Source organism: Entelurus aequoreus, linkage group LG04, assembly GCF_033978785.1.
Source record: "Entelurus aequoreus isolate RoL-2023_Sb linkage group LG04, RoL_Eaeq_v1.1, whole genome shotgun sequence".
Taxonomy (NCBI): domain Eukaryota; kingdom Metazoa; phylum Chordata; class Actinopteri; order Syngnathiformes; family Syngnathidae; genus Entelurus; species Entelurus aequoreus.
Window position 1 is genome coordinate 43,388,372 of NC_084734.1, and position 20,037 is coordinate 43,408,408.

A 20,037-nucleotide genomic window follows, 5' to 3' on the forward strand; every position below is an offset into this window, starting at 1 on the left:
ACACACACACACACACGTGCACGCGGTATTAACAGGAGAGTAGTAGTATCAGGCATACACACCCGCCAGGCACGGGTAGACATGAATTATATAACAAGCACGTTCCTATGTGCAGTAATAATAATGGCTAGTAGTAATAATGGTTGGATTTTGGGCTTCCTTTCCGCATACACCTTTCAAAGTGTGTGTGCGTGTGTGAGAGTGTGTGCGTGCGTTGCATGGCCTACAAACCCTCATCAAAATTGACGAGTGATCTTTCGCAGCGTGAACAAGAAACGGCCATCAAAAATAGTGCTCTATAGTCATCAACCTCCTGTGTGTGTGTGTGTGTGAGTGTTTGTTGCTTACATCTGTATGCTGACCACCCATCCCCCTGTCACACACACTCGCACCCCTTCCCTCCCTCGCTTGCTGTAAACTATTTATGAAACGTGGTTGCTCGTCGGCATAAAGGTCAGTGCAGCCGTCTCTCCAAATGCCAACACTTGGAGATGTGTGTGTTGAAAATGTGAGCTTTTGTTGCACAACAGTCTTTTGTTCAAGTGTACAACTGTTAGTGTGAATGGAGATGTCAGAGGTACACAATAGTGTATTGGAAGTGTGATACAGTATAAAGTCCTTTTAGTAATCACTACTGACAACACACCTATGTGTGTGTCTGTAGCTTTAATGCTAATGAGCTGTGTTTTGTCCATGCCTGTCACTTTTTTTTACTTTATCCACTTTTTACATCCACACTGTATCTCTGCACTTGTCCAACATAATAGTTGACATACTGTATATCACGGACAGCAACGTAACATCAAAGAGCGCACTGTGCGACAGGAGTTTTGTCACTGGATCATTTCTGATACACCTCCACCTTTGTATCTGTAACTGTAATACAAAACCCAAAACCAGTAAAGTTGGCACGTTGTGTAATTCGTAAATAAAAACAGAATACAATCATTTGCAAATCCTTTTCAACTTATACTCAATTGAATAGACTGCAAAGACAAGATATTTAATGTTCAAACTGAGAAACTTAGTTTGTCTTTGCAAATAATAATTAACTTAGAATGTAATGGCAGCAACACATTGCAAAAAAGTTGGCACAGGGGCATTCTTACCACTGTGTTACATGGCCTTTCCTTTTAACGACACTCAGTAAACGTTTTTGAAGCTTTTCAGGTGGAATTATTTCCCATTCTTGCTTGATGTACAGCTTAAGTTGTTCAACAGTCCGGGGTCTTCGTTGTGGTATTTTAGGCTTCATATTGCGTCACACATTTTCAATGGAAGACAGGTCTAGACTACGGGCAGGCCAGTCTAGTACCTGCACTCTTTTACTATGAAGCCACGCTGTTGTACTTACAGATGTAGCGACGAACTGTAGTTACTGACAGTGGTTTTCCGAAGTGTTCCTGAGCCCATGTGGTGATATCCTTTACACACTGTCAGTTTTTGATGCAGTACCGCCTGAAAGATTGAAGGTCACGTTGGTTTTTGGCCTTGCTGCTTACATGCAGTGATTTCTCCAGGTTCTCTGAACCTTTTGATGATATAATGGACCGTAGATGGCGAAATCCCTAAATTCCTTGCAATAGCTTGTTGAGAAATGTTGTTCTTAAACAATTTGCTCACGCATTTGTTCACAAAGTAGTGACCCTCGCCCCATCCGTGATTGTGAATGACTGAGCATTTCATGGAAGTTGCTTTTATACCCAATCATGGCACCCACCTGTTCCCAATTAGCCTGTTCACCTGTGGGATGTTCCAAATAAGTGTTTGATGAGCATTCCTCAACTTTTTCCATCTTTTTTGCCACTTGTGCCAGCTTTTTTGAAACATGTTGCAGGCATCAAATTTCAAATGAGCTAAAATTTGCAAAAAATAACAAAGTTTTCCAGTTCGAACGTTAAGTATCTTGTTTTTGTAGTGTATTCAATTGAATATAGGTTGAAAAGGATTTGCAAATCATTGTATTCTGTTTTAATTGACCATTTACACAACGTGCGATGAGGTAGCGTGTCCAGGGTGTACCCCGCCTTCCACCCGGATGCAGCTGAGATAGGCTCCAGTGCCCCCCGCGACCCCGAAGGGAATAAGCGGTAGAAAATGGATGGATGGATGGACAACGTGCCAGCTTCACTGGTTTTGCACTTTGATACTTGTTTATATTGACAAACATGTTTTATATTGCATTATTGTTCAATTTAGGACACTTATTACGTATGTCTAGCTTGTGTGTTATTGTGTGCTTAGCTGCTGTGTAGCTGCTAGCTCCAAATAGCCTATAGCCTATGTTTACCTTTTGTAAATGACTCAAAGTGAAGTGAATTATATTTATATAGCGCTTTTCTCTAGTGCAGTGGTTCTTAACCTGGTTTCGATCGAACCCTAGGGGTTCGGTGAGTCGGGCTCAGGGGTTCGGCGGAGGTCAAGACACACCCGACTCATTGTGTAACTAAAAGCTTCTCCCTATCGGCGACTTACGGATATGGCAACAGCAGAAGTCAGACTGGTTTGCAGGTGTGTAATTTGTTGTGAGTTTATGCACTGTGTTGGTTTTGTTCTTTGAACAAGGTGATGTTCATGCGCGGTTCATTTTGTGCACCAGTAAAAAAACATAGTAACACTTTAGTATGGGGAACATATTCACCATTAATTAGTTGCTTATTAACATGCAAATTAGTAACATATTGGGTCTTAACTAGTCATTATTAAGTACCTATTAATGCCTTATTCGGCATGGCCTTATTATAACCCTAACCCTCTAACCCTGTCCCTAACCCTAACCAAATAACTCTAAATTAAGTCTTTGTTACTTAGAATATGTTCCCCTAGTGTCCAAAAAACTCTAAATTAAGTCTTTGTTACTTAGAATATGTTCCCCATACTAAAGTGTTACCAAAAACATATAACTTTGTCTTGAATTTGAAAAAAAACATCATTTTATTTTTCACTAAAGAAGGGTTTGGTAAATGCGCATATATCCAACAAGGTAAGAAGCACTGCTCTAGTGACTCAAAGCGCTTTACATAGTGAAACCCAATATCTAAGTTACATTTAAACCAGTGTGGGTGGCACTGGGAGCAGGTGGGTAAAGTGTCTTGCCCAAGGACTCAACGGCAGTGACTAGGATGGCGGAAGCGGGGATTGAACCTGCAACCCTCAAGTTGCTGGCACGGCCGCTCTACCAACCGAGCTATACCGCCCGACTCGACTAAATCACAAGAAAAGAACAACCTTGGGTGCTTGATGGGGGACATTTAGATGTTAACTGGCTGTCCAGCTTTGCACAAGTAACCACGCTGCAGGCCTGCTTGTATCGGCGATTTTACATGCAAGCCGATATCATTTGCTACTTGCTTTTTTTGCTGATACTAATATCGGCTCGGAGCACCCTTAATTAAGCACATCTTTAAAAAGTCATCACAGCGCATTATAATTCATCAAGATCTACTATATCATTTCATTCGCACACTCAGTAGAATCAGACAACATCTCACAGCTGACAAAGGTGATGTTTGGATAGTATTGGTGTTGTTTTAGCAGAAAAACTAAACGCTCCCTTTGCTGCGGCGATGATGAAGTAAAAGTCACCTGCTGGTTCCTCCATGCAGCCCACTGAGGCTCCACCACAGGCAGAAAGTAGTGATTGTTGTTATTGTTTGGCCCCGGGTGTCGAGCACACAGTAATGAGTGTTGTGTGTTGACGGGACCTCGCAAAAAAACAAACATCTTTGGTACAGTTTCCTAGAGGAGAAGTGCTACTAATAATTGTGCACAACTTCATATCCTCTATTTGTTTTGTCGCAGTTGCACATTTGAGAAGGTCAAACCCCACCCCACAAATGTCCACTCTAGTGGACGTAACTTTGTTTAAAGATGTCCTGCGCGAACACAAAAACACATGTTGGAAAACAACGTACGCATCTTTGCGTGTCGGCCACTCACCTATCATGGGCGACTCTATGAAGCTCCAGGTGTTAGTCTGCGGCACGTAGGACTGCAGCACCCCCGCCGAGCGGCCCGCCTCGTTGACGCCGCCAAACACGTACACCTTGCCGCCGCAGACAGTGGCCGCCGCCGAGTGCACCGGCTTGGGCAGCGGCGACACCGTCTCCCACTGGTTGGTGATGGTGTCATACCTGTGTGGGGGGAAGACAGGATAATATATTAGTTTGTCTTTTTTTTTTAAACTCCTGTTTCAATGCCAGCATGGATGCAGCTTAGTTTACATAGCAAACTACTAAAGGGGGAACTGCACTTTTTTTTAATGTTGCCTATCATTCATAATCATTATGAGAGACAAGAACACTCATCTTTTTTTTTTAGGATTTTAAATATGATAAACCGTTTCAGTTAATAGGAGTCACCTACTGTCGTGGTCAAAAGTTTACATACACTTGTAAAGAACATAATGTCATGGCTGTCTTGAGTTTCCAATAATTTCTACAACTCTTATTTGTTTGTGATAGAGTGATTGGAGCACATACTTGTTGGTCACAAAAAACATTCATGAAGTTTGGTTCTTTTATGAATTTATTATGGGTCTACTGAAAATGTGACCAAATCTGCTGGGTCAAAAGTATACATACAGCAATGTTAATATTTGGTTACATGTCCCTTGGCAAGTTTCACTGCAATAAGGCGCTTTTGGTAGCCATCCACAAGCTTCTGGCAAGCTTCTGGTTGAATTTTTGACCACACTTCTTGACAAAATTGGTGCAGTTCAGCTAAATGTGTTGGTTTTCTGACATGGACTTCTTTCTTCAGCATTGTCCACACGTTTAAGTCAGGACTTTGGGAAGGCCATTCTAAAACCTTAATTCTAGCCTGATTTAGCCATTCCTTTACAACTTTTGACGTGTGTTTGAGGTCATTGTCCTGTTGGAACACCCAACTGTGCCCAACACCCAACCTCCGGGCTGATGATTTTAGGTTGTCCTGAAGAATTTGGAGGTAATCTTCCTTTTTCATTGTCCCATTACTCTCTATAAAGCACCAGTTGCATTGGCAGCAAAACAGGCCCAGAGCATAATACTACCACCACCATGCTTGACGGTAGGTAGGGTATTCATGGGAATAAAGGCCTCACCTTTTATCCTCCAAACATATTGCTGGGTGTTGTGGCCAAACAGCTCAATTTTTGTTTCATCAGACATCACATGGACAAAGATAAGACCTTCTGGAGGAAAATTCTGTGGTCAGATGAAACAAAAATTTAGCTGTTTGGCCACAACACCCAGCAATATGTTTGGAGGAGAAAAGGTGTCTTTCACTGTCCTGCATGTTTGGTATTAAATATATACTTTTTTCTGAAAATATATACAAGATATATTTAAAATACAATAGTTATATAATGATAAGTGTGAAGCAACTGGAATGAGAATCAGCACCTCCAAGTCCAAGTTCATGGTTCTCGCCCAGAAAAGGGTGGAGTGCCATCTCCGGGTGGAGGAGTTCAAGTACTTTGAGGTCTTGTTCACGAGTGAGGGAAGAGTGGATCGTGAGTTCGACAGGCAGATCGGTGCGGAGCCGGAAGGTAAAGCTCACAATTTACTGGTCGATCTATCCATATCCTCACCTATGGTCATTAGCTTTGGGTTATGACCAAAAGGACAAGATCACGGGTACAAGCGGCCGACATGAGTTTCCTCCGTCGGGTGGCGGTGCTCCCCTTTAAAGCTAGGGTGAGACGCTTTGTCATCCAGGAGGAGCTCAAAGTAAAGCCGCTGCTCCTCCACATTGAGAGGAGCCAGATGAGGTGGTTCGGGCATCTGGTCAGGATGCCACCCGAACTCCTCCCTAGGGAGGTGTTTAGGGCACGTCCGACCAATAGGAGACCGCGGGGGAAGACCCGGGTCACGGCCTGGGAACGCCTCGGGATCCCCCAGGAAGAGCTGGATGAAGTGGCTGGGGAGAGGGAAGTCTGCTTAGGCTGCTGCCCCCGAGACACAACTCCGGATAAGCGGAAGAAGATGGATGGATAAATAGTTATGTAATCATAAAAAAACATTGGTAGAATTATTTCCATGATTATGTTTAAATTATAGTAACATTATAAAATACATATTTTATTGTTCTTTAAACAAGGCCACCTGCTCAGTGGCCTTGTGGTTAGAATGCCCGCCCTGAGACTAAAAGGTCGAGAGTTTAAAACCCCGGCCGAGTCATACCATCCATCCATCCATTTTCTACCGCTTATTCCCTTTGGGGTCGCGGGGGGCGCTGGAGCCTATCTCAGCTACAATCGGGCGGAAGGCGGGGTACACTATAAAAATGGGACCCATTACCTCCCTGCTTGGCACTCAGCATCAAAGGTTGGAATTAGGGGTTAAATCACCAAATGATTCCAGAGCGTACTGCTGCTGCTCACTGCTCCCCTCACCTCCCAGGGGGTGAACATGGGGATGGGTCAAATGCAGAGGATAATTTCACCGCACCTAGTGTGTGTGTGACTATCGTTGGTACTTTAACTTTAACTTTAATGTCCAAATATTTTTCTGGACATGAGAGCGTCCAAATAGCATATTGTGCTATCATTTTTTAGTGGGACTGATCTTCCAAAACAAAGAGGATTTTTTTCTGTCAAAAATGTGAAAGCCATATTTGTGTATCAGCTTTTAAGAAAATCTGTAGGCAGCAAAGTTTAGTCGTTGTGTTCACAAGGAGCCTTGAGAGCGTTATTTTTGAATGAACTCCACAAGTCCATTTGGCAAACACTATTGGCATTCATCTAGAGCAGTGGTCCCCAACCAAATTTTATTTTTATTTTTTATTAAATCAACATAAAAAACACAAGACACACTTACAATTAGTGCAACAACCCAAAAAAACCTCCCTTCCCCATTTACACTCAATCACACTCATTCGCACAAAAGGGTTGTTTCTTTCTGTTAATAATATTTGTGGTTCCTACATTATATATCAATATAGATCAGGGGTCGGCAACCTTTACCACTCAAAGAGCCATTTTGGCAAGTTTCACAAATAAAAGAAAATAATGGGAGCCACAAAAAAATGTTTTAAATTTAAAATGAAAAACACCGCATACAAAGCTTAAATTGCTTTGTGCTATGTTAACCAGGGGTCTCAGACACACGCACCGGCACGCACTTTAATATGGAAATTTGATGTTAGTGCGGCCCGCGAGTTTTGAATGAATGGCGCTTGATAGTGTCATACTTGCCTACCCTCTCATTAATTCTGGGAGACTACCGAATATCAGGGCGTGATGGCACTGTTTTTGGCGCCCTCTACAGCCTGCCCAAACAGTGTACCTGCTCGACCACATGTAGAATGCAGTTTCAGCTTGCTCACGTAAGTGACAGCAAGGCGTACTAGGTCAGCAGCCACACAGCTTACACTGACGGCAGCCGTATAAAACAACTTTAACACTGTTACGTTACAAATATGCGCCACACTTTGAACCCACACCAAAAAAGAATGACAAACACATTTCTGGAAAACATCTGCACTGTAACACAACATAAACACAACACAACAAATACCCAGAATCCCATGCAGCACTAACTCTTCCGCTCAACCGACGCACGGAGGGGGGGGGGTTTGATGTGTGGGGGGGTTTGGTGCTAGCGGGGGGTGTATAATCTAGACCGGAAGAGTTAGGGCTGCATGGGATTCTGGGTATTGGTTGTGTTGTGTGTATGTTGTGTTACGGTGGGATGTTCTCCAGAAATGTGTTTTTCATTCTTTTTTGGTGTGGGTTCACAGTGTGGCGCATATTTGTAACGTAACAGTGTTAAAGTTGTTTTATACGGCTACCGTCAGTGTAAGCTGTGTGGCTGATGACTAAGTATGCTTTGCTGTCTCCTACGTGTGCAAGTAAAAGCAACATACAACATGTGGCCGGGCTGGCACGCTGTTTGTAAATGCTATAGAAGACAATTACTGCAGTCAAATTAGGGCATGCCCTTAATTTAGTAATTAGAGTGAAAATAGGATTATATTTGCCCTGGGAGTTATCTAGGAGAGGCACTGAGATCCATAAGTCTCCTGGGAAAATCGGGGGGGTTGGCAAGTATGCAGCTGAGCCGCATCAGAGTGGTCAAAGAGCCGCATGCGGCTCCGGAGCCGCGGGTTGCCGACCCCTGATATAGATCAATACAGTCTGCAGGGATACAGTCCGTAAGCACACATGATTGTATTTTTTTATGACAAAACAATAAATAAAATAAAATAAAATAAAATAAAATACAAATAAATAAAAATAAAACCCATGGGACAAATTTTCAAGCGTTGACCGGTCCGCAGTTAAAAAAGGTTGGGGACCACTGATCTAGAGGATCGCCTATTTGTCAATAAATTCTACTTCTTTAATTCCACACCAAGTCGCCTTCGGGGTCCTCAGGTTGACAAACATTCCCTCCTGATAACGTCCTTTCTTTGAGACCATGTGGACTTTATCAGCACTCCCAAGCTCTAATTAGCACTGATTGAACACGATGCGCTGACGCCACCATCTGGTTGAGTCCCGCTGAGAAAGAAGGATGCACACATCTCGTTCCAACATAATTAACCGGCCGATGGAGGTTGATACGTTTCAGAGGGTCAAACTCGGCTGGAGGGCCAGCGCTGATTAAGACTGAAGAACAACTGCAAACAGCTGCCACTAATGACAACACACTAGAAAAGCATGTTTGCATTTAAAAACTGCTTTTAGCTCCACAACAGTACCAACATCTGATGTCTGTAGAAGTAATAGGCTACATTTCCATCAGCAGACGTGCCATTTTTGATGACATTGCCATTTTTGGTGTCATTACCATTTTTAGTGTTGCAGTATTACCATTCTTGGTAATATTGCCCTTTTCAGTGATATCATTTTAGTTTCATTATTAAAGTTAAAGTTCCAATGATTGTCGCACACACACTAGGTGTGGAGAAATTATTCTCTGTAGTTGACCCATCACCCTTGATCACCCCCTGGGAGGTGAGGGGAGCAGTGAGCAGCAGCGGTGGCCCCGCCCGAGAATAATTTTTGGTGATTTAACCCCCAATTCCAGCCCTTGATGCTGGGTGCCAAGCAGGGAGGTAATGGGTCCCATTTTTTTAGTCTTTGGTATGACTCGGCTGGGGTTTGAACTCACAACCTACACATCTCAGGGCGGACAGACACTCTAACCACTAGGCCACTGAGTATGTTTTTATCATTTTTAGTGATATTACCATTTTACCACCATTTTTGGTGATATTGCCATTTTTAGTGACAGAATTCTAATTTTGGCGGGATATTACCATTTTTGGTGGTTTTGGTGGTATGATCCTTCATTGATTCAGAGTTTCACTTTTTAGCTGAGTTCCTGGAGTGCGTATCCTGTATTAAAAACTGGTTGTCCTCAAATTTCCTCCAGATAAAGTCAAACAAAACGGAAATTCTGAAAATTGCTCCCGGTAAAAAGATCCCCCTGATCAAAAACTCCCTTGGTGATCTGGGTGCATCTGTTAAAAGCAGCCTCAGAAACCTTGGGGTAGTGTTTGATCAGTCCATGTCTTTGGAGGGTCACTGCCGTCAATTGAGCAAAAACTGTTTTTATCATCTCAGAAATATTTCTAAAGTGAGAAATTTGTTGTCAAAATTGGATCTCGAAATGATCATTCACGCGTTTATTTCGCCTCGTATTGACTATTGCAATTCTCTCTTCACTCTCTTCAACAAGTCACCGCTAAAGAGACTTCAGACTGTACAAAATGCAGCTGCCAGACTTCTGACCGGTGCACCCAGACCAGCCCATATCACCCCTGTTTTATCCAGTCTTCATTGGCTTCCAGTTAAATTCCGCATTGAGTTTTTAGTCCTGACATTCCGTGCGTTGCATAGTGGGGCCCCTCAGTACATCACTGACTTGTTATGCCCCTACACTTCAGGGCGAAGTCTCCGGTCTTCAGGCAAGGGTCTTCTAAAGATCCCCAAAACTTGTTTTAAAACCCGTGGAGACCTGGCATTCCAGGCTATAGCTCCCAGACTGGAACAATTTGCACCAGTCCCTCCGTGATCTTGACTGTGTGGAAACTTTTAAGAAACATTTGAAAACTTCTCTTTTTAGTAAAGCTTTTAGTTAATGCACCTTTTAACTATCAATTAATTGTTTTGTACAGCGCTTTGTGATTTTTACTGTGAAAAGCACTTTACAAATAAAATTTACTTACATACTTGCTACCCTTTTTGGTGGTGACATTGCCATTTTTGGTCGAAAGTATGTTGTAAACTCGACTTTAAAAAAAAAAATATATATATATATATATATATAATTCAAAACGTCAACAAAAAATCTTGAATGCACCTGTGTAGTTTTGTATTTGAGTCATGGCAATTTTAGTATTACTAAATACTAAAATATTATTATTGTAAATGTAAAAAGGTGTTTTAAATTCAGCTAAACTTTAATATAAGGGTATTCATGTACCACAAAAATATATTACATTTGATATAGCATAAAATATTCAAGCAATTTCAGTTTGAATATTGTATTTATGCGTATATGTTTATACTTTGAAATAAGTTAATTCCTAATAAAGAAAGAAACTTATATTTAATTAATTTAATTATTAGGAATACCAAATTACTCCAAATATTTTTTTTCTATAATGTAGTGCAGCTGGCATAGGCTCCAGCCACCCCTGAAACCCAGAGAGGGACAAGTGGTAGAAAATGGATGGATGGATGGTATCTAAAAATGTAATATTTATGTGCATGAATCAAAATATATTTCTAATTAATTTTAAAGTAAAAAAAAACTTTAATAAAAGGGTATTAATGTACCACAAATATTTTAAATTTTAAATAGGCTATAATATACACGTGATTTCATTTAACAGTTTAAAATATATTATTTATGCGTACAATTTCATAATTTGAAACACATTAATTCCTAATAAACACAATTATATTTAATTCATTTAATTAATAAGAACAACCAATTACCACAACTTAGTATACAATAATTGTATATTTATATACACAAATCAAAGTGTATTTTTAATTAATGCTTAGTATATAGAAATGTATAAAATAATTTTTAAAAAATGGGACTTTTGACCCCCCATACCCACTTGCTGGTATCTCTCTAATCCCCCCACAGGCAACGATGACATTGCTTATTGGCTAAAATGGCAGTCATGTGACATGTCTGATGGAGTCAGGCTGACAGACTGGCGTCAAGGTCGGCCAAGACGCACACACACACACACACACACACACACACACACACACACACACACACACACACACACACACACACACACACACACACACACACACACACACACACACACACACACACACACACACACACACACACACACACACACACAAACACACACACACACACACACACACACACGCACGCACACACACACCATTATCAGATGGATTAAAGCACATTTCAGTGGCATGCATATAGTAAACCACAAAAATGGCGACGCCCCCCCCGCTGCGTGTCACCTTCACATAATCCTCGTGGGACACACAACATGTTTGATGCATGATTGACACATGGTAGTCCCTCCCGTTCGCCTTTGTACGTCCTGCATGTACGTCTAATACTGCACGCCTTCCACCAGTGTCTTATTTAATTGCAGAGTGAAAGTCGTGGAGGGCAGAGACCACTCTATAAATAAACAGCGGACCCTCGGAGCTTGTATAGTCGAGGTTATACCTTCTCAAAGGCCACTTGTGGCGGCAGCGGCGAACCGAGTTGGAACCTATCTCATCCTTACAGCTGCTAATTAGTGAATGGCAGGCGTGTGGAAGGAGGACACGAGGAAGGACGATGGAGGAGAAAATGACATGTCAATCATGGTCAAATACATCAATCGTCACAACCAGCATCTTCTACCATCCAACTCAATGTGCAAAAACATCAGTCAAAGATCCTCAATATATGACAGGAGCACTCTACTGTTTGAAGAACCTACTTTCAAAAAAAACACTAATCAAAGATCCCCATAATGACAGGAGTCTATTTCTTGCTTTTATTGAAGGCCGTGGATTTGTAGTGCCATCTGGTGAATGTGGACCACTTTCTGTTCACACTGAACCACATTTTAAGTTTGAATTTGAATCAAGCTGAGACCACTTTCTAATTAGGTTTGTGGACCAAATTGGAGCAAAAAGTGAACCATCGGAAAATGACTCTGTTTGTGTTCACATTAGAGTTGTACGGTATATCAGTATTAGTATAGTACCGCGATACTAATGAATCATATTCGGTACTACACCGCCTCTAAAAAGTACCTGTCCCCCATCCGTTGTCGTCACGTTGTGTCATGCAGACGAGAATATTTGCGGCGGGTATGAAACGGTGTTGTCACAACTTCAAAATCACTAATTCTCATCTCCATAGCGACAAATATAGTACATTTGTCAGGCATCATCCCTGTAGGATGAGTGCTAACTATTCATGCATCACTACAAACCGCTGTCATAATATTAGATGTGTTAAAAGTGTTCTATAGTTGGCATATTCAAGATAAGATTTCATTGTGTCCAATCATTTACCTTCAAATCGATAGTCTTAACATTGAACACACTACACGCAAGTGAATAAAGGGCATGCTTAGTCAACAGCCATACATGTCACACTAAGGGTGGCCATATGAACAACGCCAACACTGTCATATACGTGTGCAATATAGTGAAACCACACTAAACAACAATGACAAACACATTTTGGGAGAATATTTGCACGGCAACACAACATAAACACTACAGAACAAATTCCCAGAATTCCCTGCAGCACCAGCTCTTCCGGGATGCTACAATATAAACCAGAGTTGTCCAAAGTGCGGCCCGGGGGCCATTTGCGGCCCGCAGCTAGTTCTGCAAAAATTGCAAAATTTATAGTATTGCAAAAATTTAAAAAAACATTTAAAAAAAGTGGAATGATGTGAAATCTAACGAGAAAAAGTTGCAATGTTGACACAAAAGCTGCCATGCAGGCTGTTTTTTTTTCTTTTCTCTTTGTTTATTTTTTTTGCCATTGCTCAACAAAAAAAAAAAAGACAAAAAATCTCTGTTACAATGAATTATTACTTAAAAAATGTCACTTTAAAATGTTTTATGTGGAAAAAATATTGCATATATTGTGTGGTTGCCATAAAAAAACATCAAAGTTTTATTTGACAAAAGAGCATAATACAAACAAAATAATAGTTCAAACGTAAAATCGACAGATATATCTGAAGTTGATCTCGTAATTTAAGTGTTAAAAGTAAAAAAAAAACTAATAAAAATGTATCACTTTATGAGTGGGGGACATTTTGGATCCATAATATATTTAGTAGGATTTTATTTAACATTTCACTGTGATTTGAGATTAGAGATAGGGGTGAGAAGCTCTGCCATCCGGGGGGAGCTCAAAGTAAAGCCGCTGCTCCTCCACATCGAGAGGAGCCAGATGAAGTGGTTCGGGCATCTGGTCAGGATGCCACCCGAACGCCTCCCTAGGGAGGTGTTTAGGGCACGTCCGACCGGAAGAAGGCCGCGGGGAAGACCCAGGACACGTTGGGAAGACTATGTCTCCCGGCTGGCCTGGGAATGCCTCGGGATCCCCCGCGAAGAGCTGGACAAAGTGGCTGGGGAGAGGGAAGTCTGGGTTTCCCTGCTTAGGCTGCTGCCCCCGCGACCCGACCTCGGATAAGCGGAAGAAGATGGATGGATGGATTTCACTGTGATTACTCAAAGATATTAAATAATTAAAATCAATGGTGTCCTGCATTATTGATCTTTTAGGGCTCTAATTACTAAATACTGCATATTTCAGTTTTGCTATAAAAAACAAAGTTGTCTTTGACAGAAAAGGCATAAAACCTTTTTTTTTTTTACTTTATATCAACCTGAAGTTGATATAGAGATTTACTGTAAGCGTTAAATAAAAAATAATAATAATTTGACTTATTTTTTACATTTTAATGACTGAGATCCTTTATGGTCCCCGGGAGCCCTAAAGGTTAAAAAAAAAATCCATATATTTTGTTAAGGTTTGAAAATGAAAAATATCAAAATGGCCCCTGCATGCTTAAATTTTTCCGTGTGCGGCCCTCAGTGGAAAAATTTTGGACACCCCTGATATAAACAAACGCCATTGGTGGATCTACACCTAACAGCCACTGTAATGATACCAAGTACAGGAGCGTATTTAGTCGATACTACTATGATTACATCAATATTTTTTTAAATCACAAAATCTTAGTTCATTTTAAAAAAAATCTGTATTATGTTTATAAACTCAGGAAATATGTTCCTGGACACATGAGGACTTTGAATATGACCAATGTATGATCCTGTAACTACTTGGTATCGGATTGATACCCAAATTTGTGGTATCATCCAAAACTAATGTAAAGTATCAAACAACAGAAGAATAATTGATTCTTACATTTTAACAGAAGTGTAGATAGAACATGTTAAAAGAGAAAGTAAGCAGATATTAACCGTAAATGAACAAGTAGATTAATAATTCATTTTCTACCACTTGTACTATCTATCTATTGTCCTTAATAATTTTGACAAAATAATAGAATGATAAATGACACAATATGTTACTGTATATGTCAGCAGACTAAATTAGGAGCCTTTGTCTGCTTACTTACTACTAAAAGACAAGTTGTCTTGTATGTTCATTATCTTATTTAAGGACAAACTTGCAATAAGAAACATATGTTTAATGTACCGTAAGATTTAAAAAAAAAAGCCAATAATGCCATTTTTTGTGGTCCCCTTTATTTGGAAAAGTACCAAAAAGAATACATTTTGGTACTGGTACCAAAATATTAGTATCGGGACAACACTAGTTCACATTGATTTTAAAGAGCATCCACTCCAGATCTGCTTTTATCAATCCAAACAACTTCGAAGACCACTCAGGTTGTTTGGTCTTGAGAGAACCTCCTGCACATTGTCAGTAGTTTCCTCTGCTTTGGCGTTGCTAAAATGGCGTCATCCATCACAATCTTCATTGTTATGCTCGCAAAGGGTGCTAATAAAGTCTGCAAGGAACAAGACTCGCTTTATAGAAGTCAAATTATTCCCCATAAGAAATCGTTGACATGAAATCTCAGTCATTAGGAAAGGAGTTTGGAGAGAGACCCCATGTGGTGTCGGGGGTGTCACAGAGGGCAGGGGGTGTTTGCCGGGTTAGTGAGGCTTGAAGAATGGCGGCAACCCTGACAGCGCGCAGCGGGCTCCAGCGCCGTTAGTTTGCTTAATCCTGAGGAGCAAGGGATTAGCTCAGCAGGGGGAGCCCGCCTCTGCAGGGGGGCTTTGGGAGCATCTTGTCGCTGACTGCTAGTGCCATGGCGGGGTGGGGTCTCGCTCCATGCGGCGCCACCCACCCAACTAACCTTCCGTGGAAAAAGAGCTCCACCTCAACATGTGGAAACTCTGATCATTAGCCATGAAGCTCAAGAGAAAAAAAGTGAATGAGATTTCCCATGATCCTCTTGGTCCGCTTTGCTTCCTGGGAGCGATTGTATCCTCTCTCTCTCATCATCAACTCACTTCTTGCACGACCGTCTCTCGGGGTGCTTGCTTTGCCAGGTGCTAATCAATTGTAGGATCTCCTCTTATCACCACCTGGATGACTGCTTCCTGCTGTAGGCCCAGAAGACGTACATCATCATTGCTTTGTTTTAAGACTTCAAGTGGACTATTTTAGGCAGTGATGGGAAAGCGACTTGGAAAATGTAGCAAGCTTAGCTAATAGTTACTCTCTATTAAATGTAGCTAAGCTACAGGTGAAACTGTACCAACAGAATTGTAGCAAGCTACATTACAAGCTACGTGGCAAAAGTAGCTTTCTAAATCAACACTACATATGTACACTATATTGCCAAAAGTATTTGGCCACCTGCTTTGACTCACATATGAACTTGAGTGCCATCCCATTCCTAACCCGTAGGGTTCAATATGATGTCGGTCCACCTTTTGCAGCTATTATAGCTGCAACTCTTCTGGGAAGGCTGTCCACAAGGTTGCGGAGTGTGTTTATAGGAATTTTCCACCATTCTTTTAAAAGCGCATTGGTGAGGTCACACACTGATGTTGGTCGAGAAGGCCTGGCTCTCAGTCTCTGTTCTAATTCATCCCAAAGGTGTTCTATCGGGTTCAAGTCAGGACTCTGTGCAGGCCAGTCAAGTTCATCCACTTCAGACTCTGTCATCTATGTCTTTATGGACCTTGCTTTGTGCACTGGTGCACAGTCATGTTGGAAGAGGAAGGGGCCCGCTCCAAACTGTTCCCACAAGGTTGGGAGCATGGAATTGTCCAAAATGTTTTGGTATCCTGGAGCATTCAAAGTTCCTTTCACTGGAACTAAGCCCAACTCCTGAAAAACAACCCCACACCATAATTCCTCCTCCACCAAATTTCACACTCGGCACAATGCAGTCCAAAATGTAGCGTTCTCCTGGCAACCTCCAAACCCAGACTTGTCCATCAGATTGCCAGATGGAAAAGCGTGATTCATCACTCCAGAGAACGCGTCTCAACTGCTCTAGAGTCCAGTGGCAACGTGCTTTACACCGAGATGCAGCTGCTCGGCCATGGAAACCCATTCCATGAAGCTCTCTGCGTACTGTACGTGGGCTAATTGGAAGGTCACATGAAATCTGGCGCTCTGTAGCAACTGACTGTGTAGAAAGTCGGCGACCTCTTTGCACTATGCGCTTCAGCATCCGCTGACCCCTCTCTGTCAGTTTACGTGGCCTACCACTTTTTGGCTGAGTTGCTGTTGTTCCCAAACTCTTCTATATTCTTATATTAAAGCCGACAGTTGACTTTGGAATATTTAGGAGCGAGGAAATTTCACGACTGGATTTGTTGCACAGGTGTCATCCTATGACAGTTCCATGCTGGAAATCACTGAGCTCCTGAGAGCGACCCATTCTTTCACAAATGTTTGTAGAAACAGTCTCCATGCCTAAGTGCTTGATTTTATACACCTGTGGCCGGCCCAAGTGATTAGGACACCTGATTCTCATCATTTGGATGGAAGGCTAAATACTTTTGGCAATATAGTGTATATATATATATATATATACAAATATATATCTCAACTTAATGTACAACTTTCCACCAAACAAGTAGGCAGAGAATAAATACTCAGTTTGATTGTTTAGTATAATAAACACAAACTGCCCTCTGTCTGGTTTTTTAACATTTCTTTTAACTTGCGCTGCCATGCACAAAACGAGGGCAAATACACTGGAAACTAATTAAATCAAAGGCAGGTAAACAATAATAACATTAAAGAAACACAAAAATAAATATATTCTCTATTGGAATGGGGACTTTTCAGGAGAAACCACAGTGCAAAGCATTTGTTTCACAAAACAGACATTAACAAACTCCATCTTTACACAAACAGAAATCAATAAAATTGATTAATAAAAGTTTCTGCTAGAACTGGAATCCTATGTAACTTTTTTTTTTTTTTTTACCAGTGTTAACTAAGCAGCGTTGGGTAGTTGGAATTGACACTTTCCCACCGCCTCCTTCCTCTCTGAGTGGTTTGCTCTCACAGCTGTGCACTGTCAAGTTAGCCAGCACAAAATGGAACATTTTTTTTTAACATAAATGGTAAAAATTGTGTCAATTAAATAAAAGTACCAGTTAATAGCCTATTGGTGTACCCGGCAACAAACATAGTTTTTGAAACAAACAACACAGCAAACCTTGCATTAAAATATTATGTTCATGAAGTGCAGGGTTTTATTTTGGAAGCCCTCCTCAAGCGACATTCTTTTACATTCTGGTTGACTTTACAACCCTGCAGTGAATATGATCTGGTCCCAGCAGAGACTCTCACCTCACGTGCTTTATGATTTTACTTCCTGGTTTTGATGATCCGCCCTATCATGCCAGTCCGTAATGTTTTGCCCTAACCTTAGCCAATTGTGACTCATCATACGTAAACCAACCAATCCTTGTGGAGTTTCTCCATATTTTTGGTTGTTGTTGAGATTGTATGTATTTTCACAAAACATACAGAAATTGAATGTGATTAATAATAAAATGTCTACTGAACGCAGGGACGATCACAGATGCCCACACATAAATCCAGAGTATCCTTCCTTGTTTCACAGTTGGGGATGTGGTTGCTGCAATAATCATGGATGCAGCGGGCCGCAGCTGTGGCCTCACACCGGATTTCTGCGATTTTGCTCTGTTGTCGTCCATCAACACCCACCGGCTACGTCTGTGATGCGCATTATGGCGGCTTCGTCGGACAGCAGGATGATGTCAATGACAAGTTCTTGCAGTGGAAATTGGTATGTAGGATAAATTCCACAAAAAAAACCAAGTTGAAGCTGGAGAAGGAGAGAAGGGGTGGACTTTCTTAGATTTGTTTTTTTGACTTGATTTTTGTGCTTTTAATTTGGGTGAATCAGCTATTATCAAATACAGAGCTGTTACGCATCCAGTGGAAATTGGGTGTTAGCGGGGGATGCGGTTGCAAACGTGGTGGCGGGTGCAGTCACGCATTGAGCAGACGGACGACAATTAATCCAGAAATTCCGGACATGGACGCAATTGCGGTTATGGATACAGTTTTTTAATTATATACTAATTATTCTAAATGATAATAAATATATACTTTGTATCTCTTTGTATTTTTTTTACACACAAATTAATTTAATTGCGAGTTGAAAGTGCAACCAAAACAAGCAGTATGTACCATTTTGTACCACTTACTGGGATTGTTAGGTTGAGGTACCAACAGCAGCGATGGGAGGGTACCTAAGGGGGTGGGGCTCCACACTGCTGATTGGTCGACAGTCAAAGGCAAAATTCTGTGCCATTCATACATCTATTCTCATTTAGTCAGGGACTAAACGAGGGACTGTCCAATCATTTTAATTTGGAACATGTTAAAACATTTTTGCTCAAGTGATAAACGGCCCAAAAGGAGTGGGAAGAAGCACAGCTTGTCTAGTTGCTATGAACAAACGACTTGGCAACAGAGGCAAGGAAAACCTCCCCTGTGGGAAGAAACGTTGGACAGAACCTAAAGGCTTTGTGGGGTGGCCGTCTCTCTCGACCAGTTGGGTAAAGAGAGAGAGACGTGGTAGAGGGACAAAGCATATCGAGAGAATAGAAATAACACCTACTGTATTTCATAAGATTAGGATAAAGCAGAGCCTATTTGTTTCCATAACAAGTATCCCACAGGTATATTAGACACTTTACTTCAACAGTTCTTTTGTATACTTTGTGAGCACCATCTGCTTGTGCCGTTTATGGCTCATATTAGTACATTGTTTAAATGATCTACTCAATCCATTCCATAGTTTAATCCCACAAAGAAATACACTAAACACTTTTAAAGTTGTGTGTGTGTGTATATAAATGCTTTAAATTTATTTTTTTCCTAATATTGTATTTCTCTACTTTTTTTAAGAAATACTGTTGCACATTTCTGGGTAGCCCGTTTTTTGTTTTGTACATCATTTTACATTTACAGCGTTTTGAAAATACCGTGTGAGATAAATTAGTTTCAGTATTTGAGGATTAATAAACACAGGATTTGTACGTTCCCAATATCCAGCACAGGGGTGTATATATTTTCGTAATGGCTTTTTGCCGATATCCGATATTCCGATATTGTCCAACTCTTAATTACCGATACCGATATATACAGTCGTGGAATTAACACATTATTATGCCTAATTTGGACAACCGGGTATGGTGAAGATAAGGTCCTTTTTAAAAAAAATTATAAATTAAGATAAATACATTTAAAACATTTTCTTGAATAAAAAAGAAAGTAAAACAATATAAAAACAGTTACATAGAAACTAGTAATTAATGAAAATGAGTAAAATTAACTGTTAAAGGTTAGTACTATTAGTTAAGTTAAAGTTAAAGTTAAAGTACCAATGATTGTCACACACACACTATGTGTGGTGAAATTTGTCCTCTGCATTTGACCCATCCCCTTGGGGAGCAGTGGGCAGCAGCGGCGCCGCGCCCAGGAATCATTTTGGTGATTTAACCCCCAATTCCAACCCTTGATGCTGAGTGCCAAG

General features: G+C 41.0%; 1 protein-coding gene across 4 annotated transcripts in view; it reads right to left on the reverse strand.

Moving 5' to 3' along the window:
• LOC133648655 (kelch-like protein 29) overlaps window positions 1-20,037 on the reverse strand; it is a 575,830-nt gene that overhangs the window by 12,059 nt on the left and 543,734 nt on the right. For all 4 annotated transcript variants that reach the window (XM_062044945.1, XM_062044946.1, XM_062044947.1 and 1 more), the window contains one exon: window positions 3,940-4,133. In XM_062044945.1, the coding sequence (XP_061900929.1) occupies window positions 3,940-4,133 (194 nt within the window). The remainder of the gene's footprint in view (window positions 1-3,939; window positions 4,134-20,037) is intronic.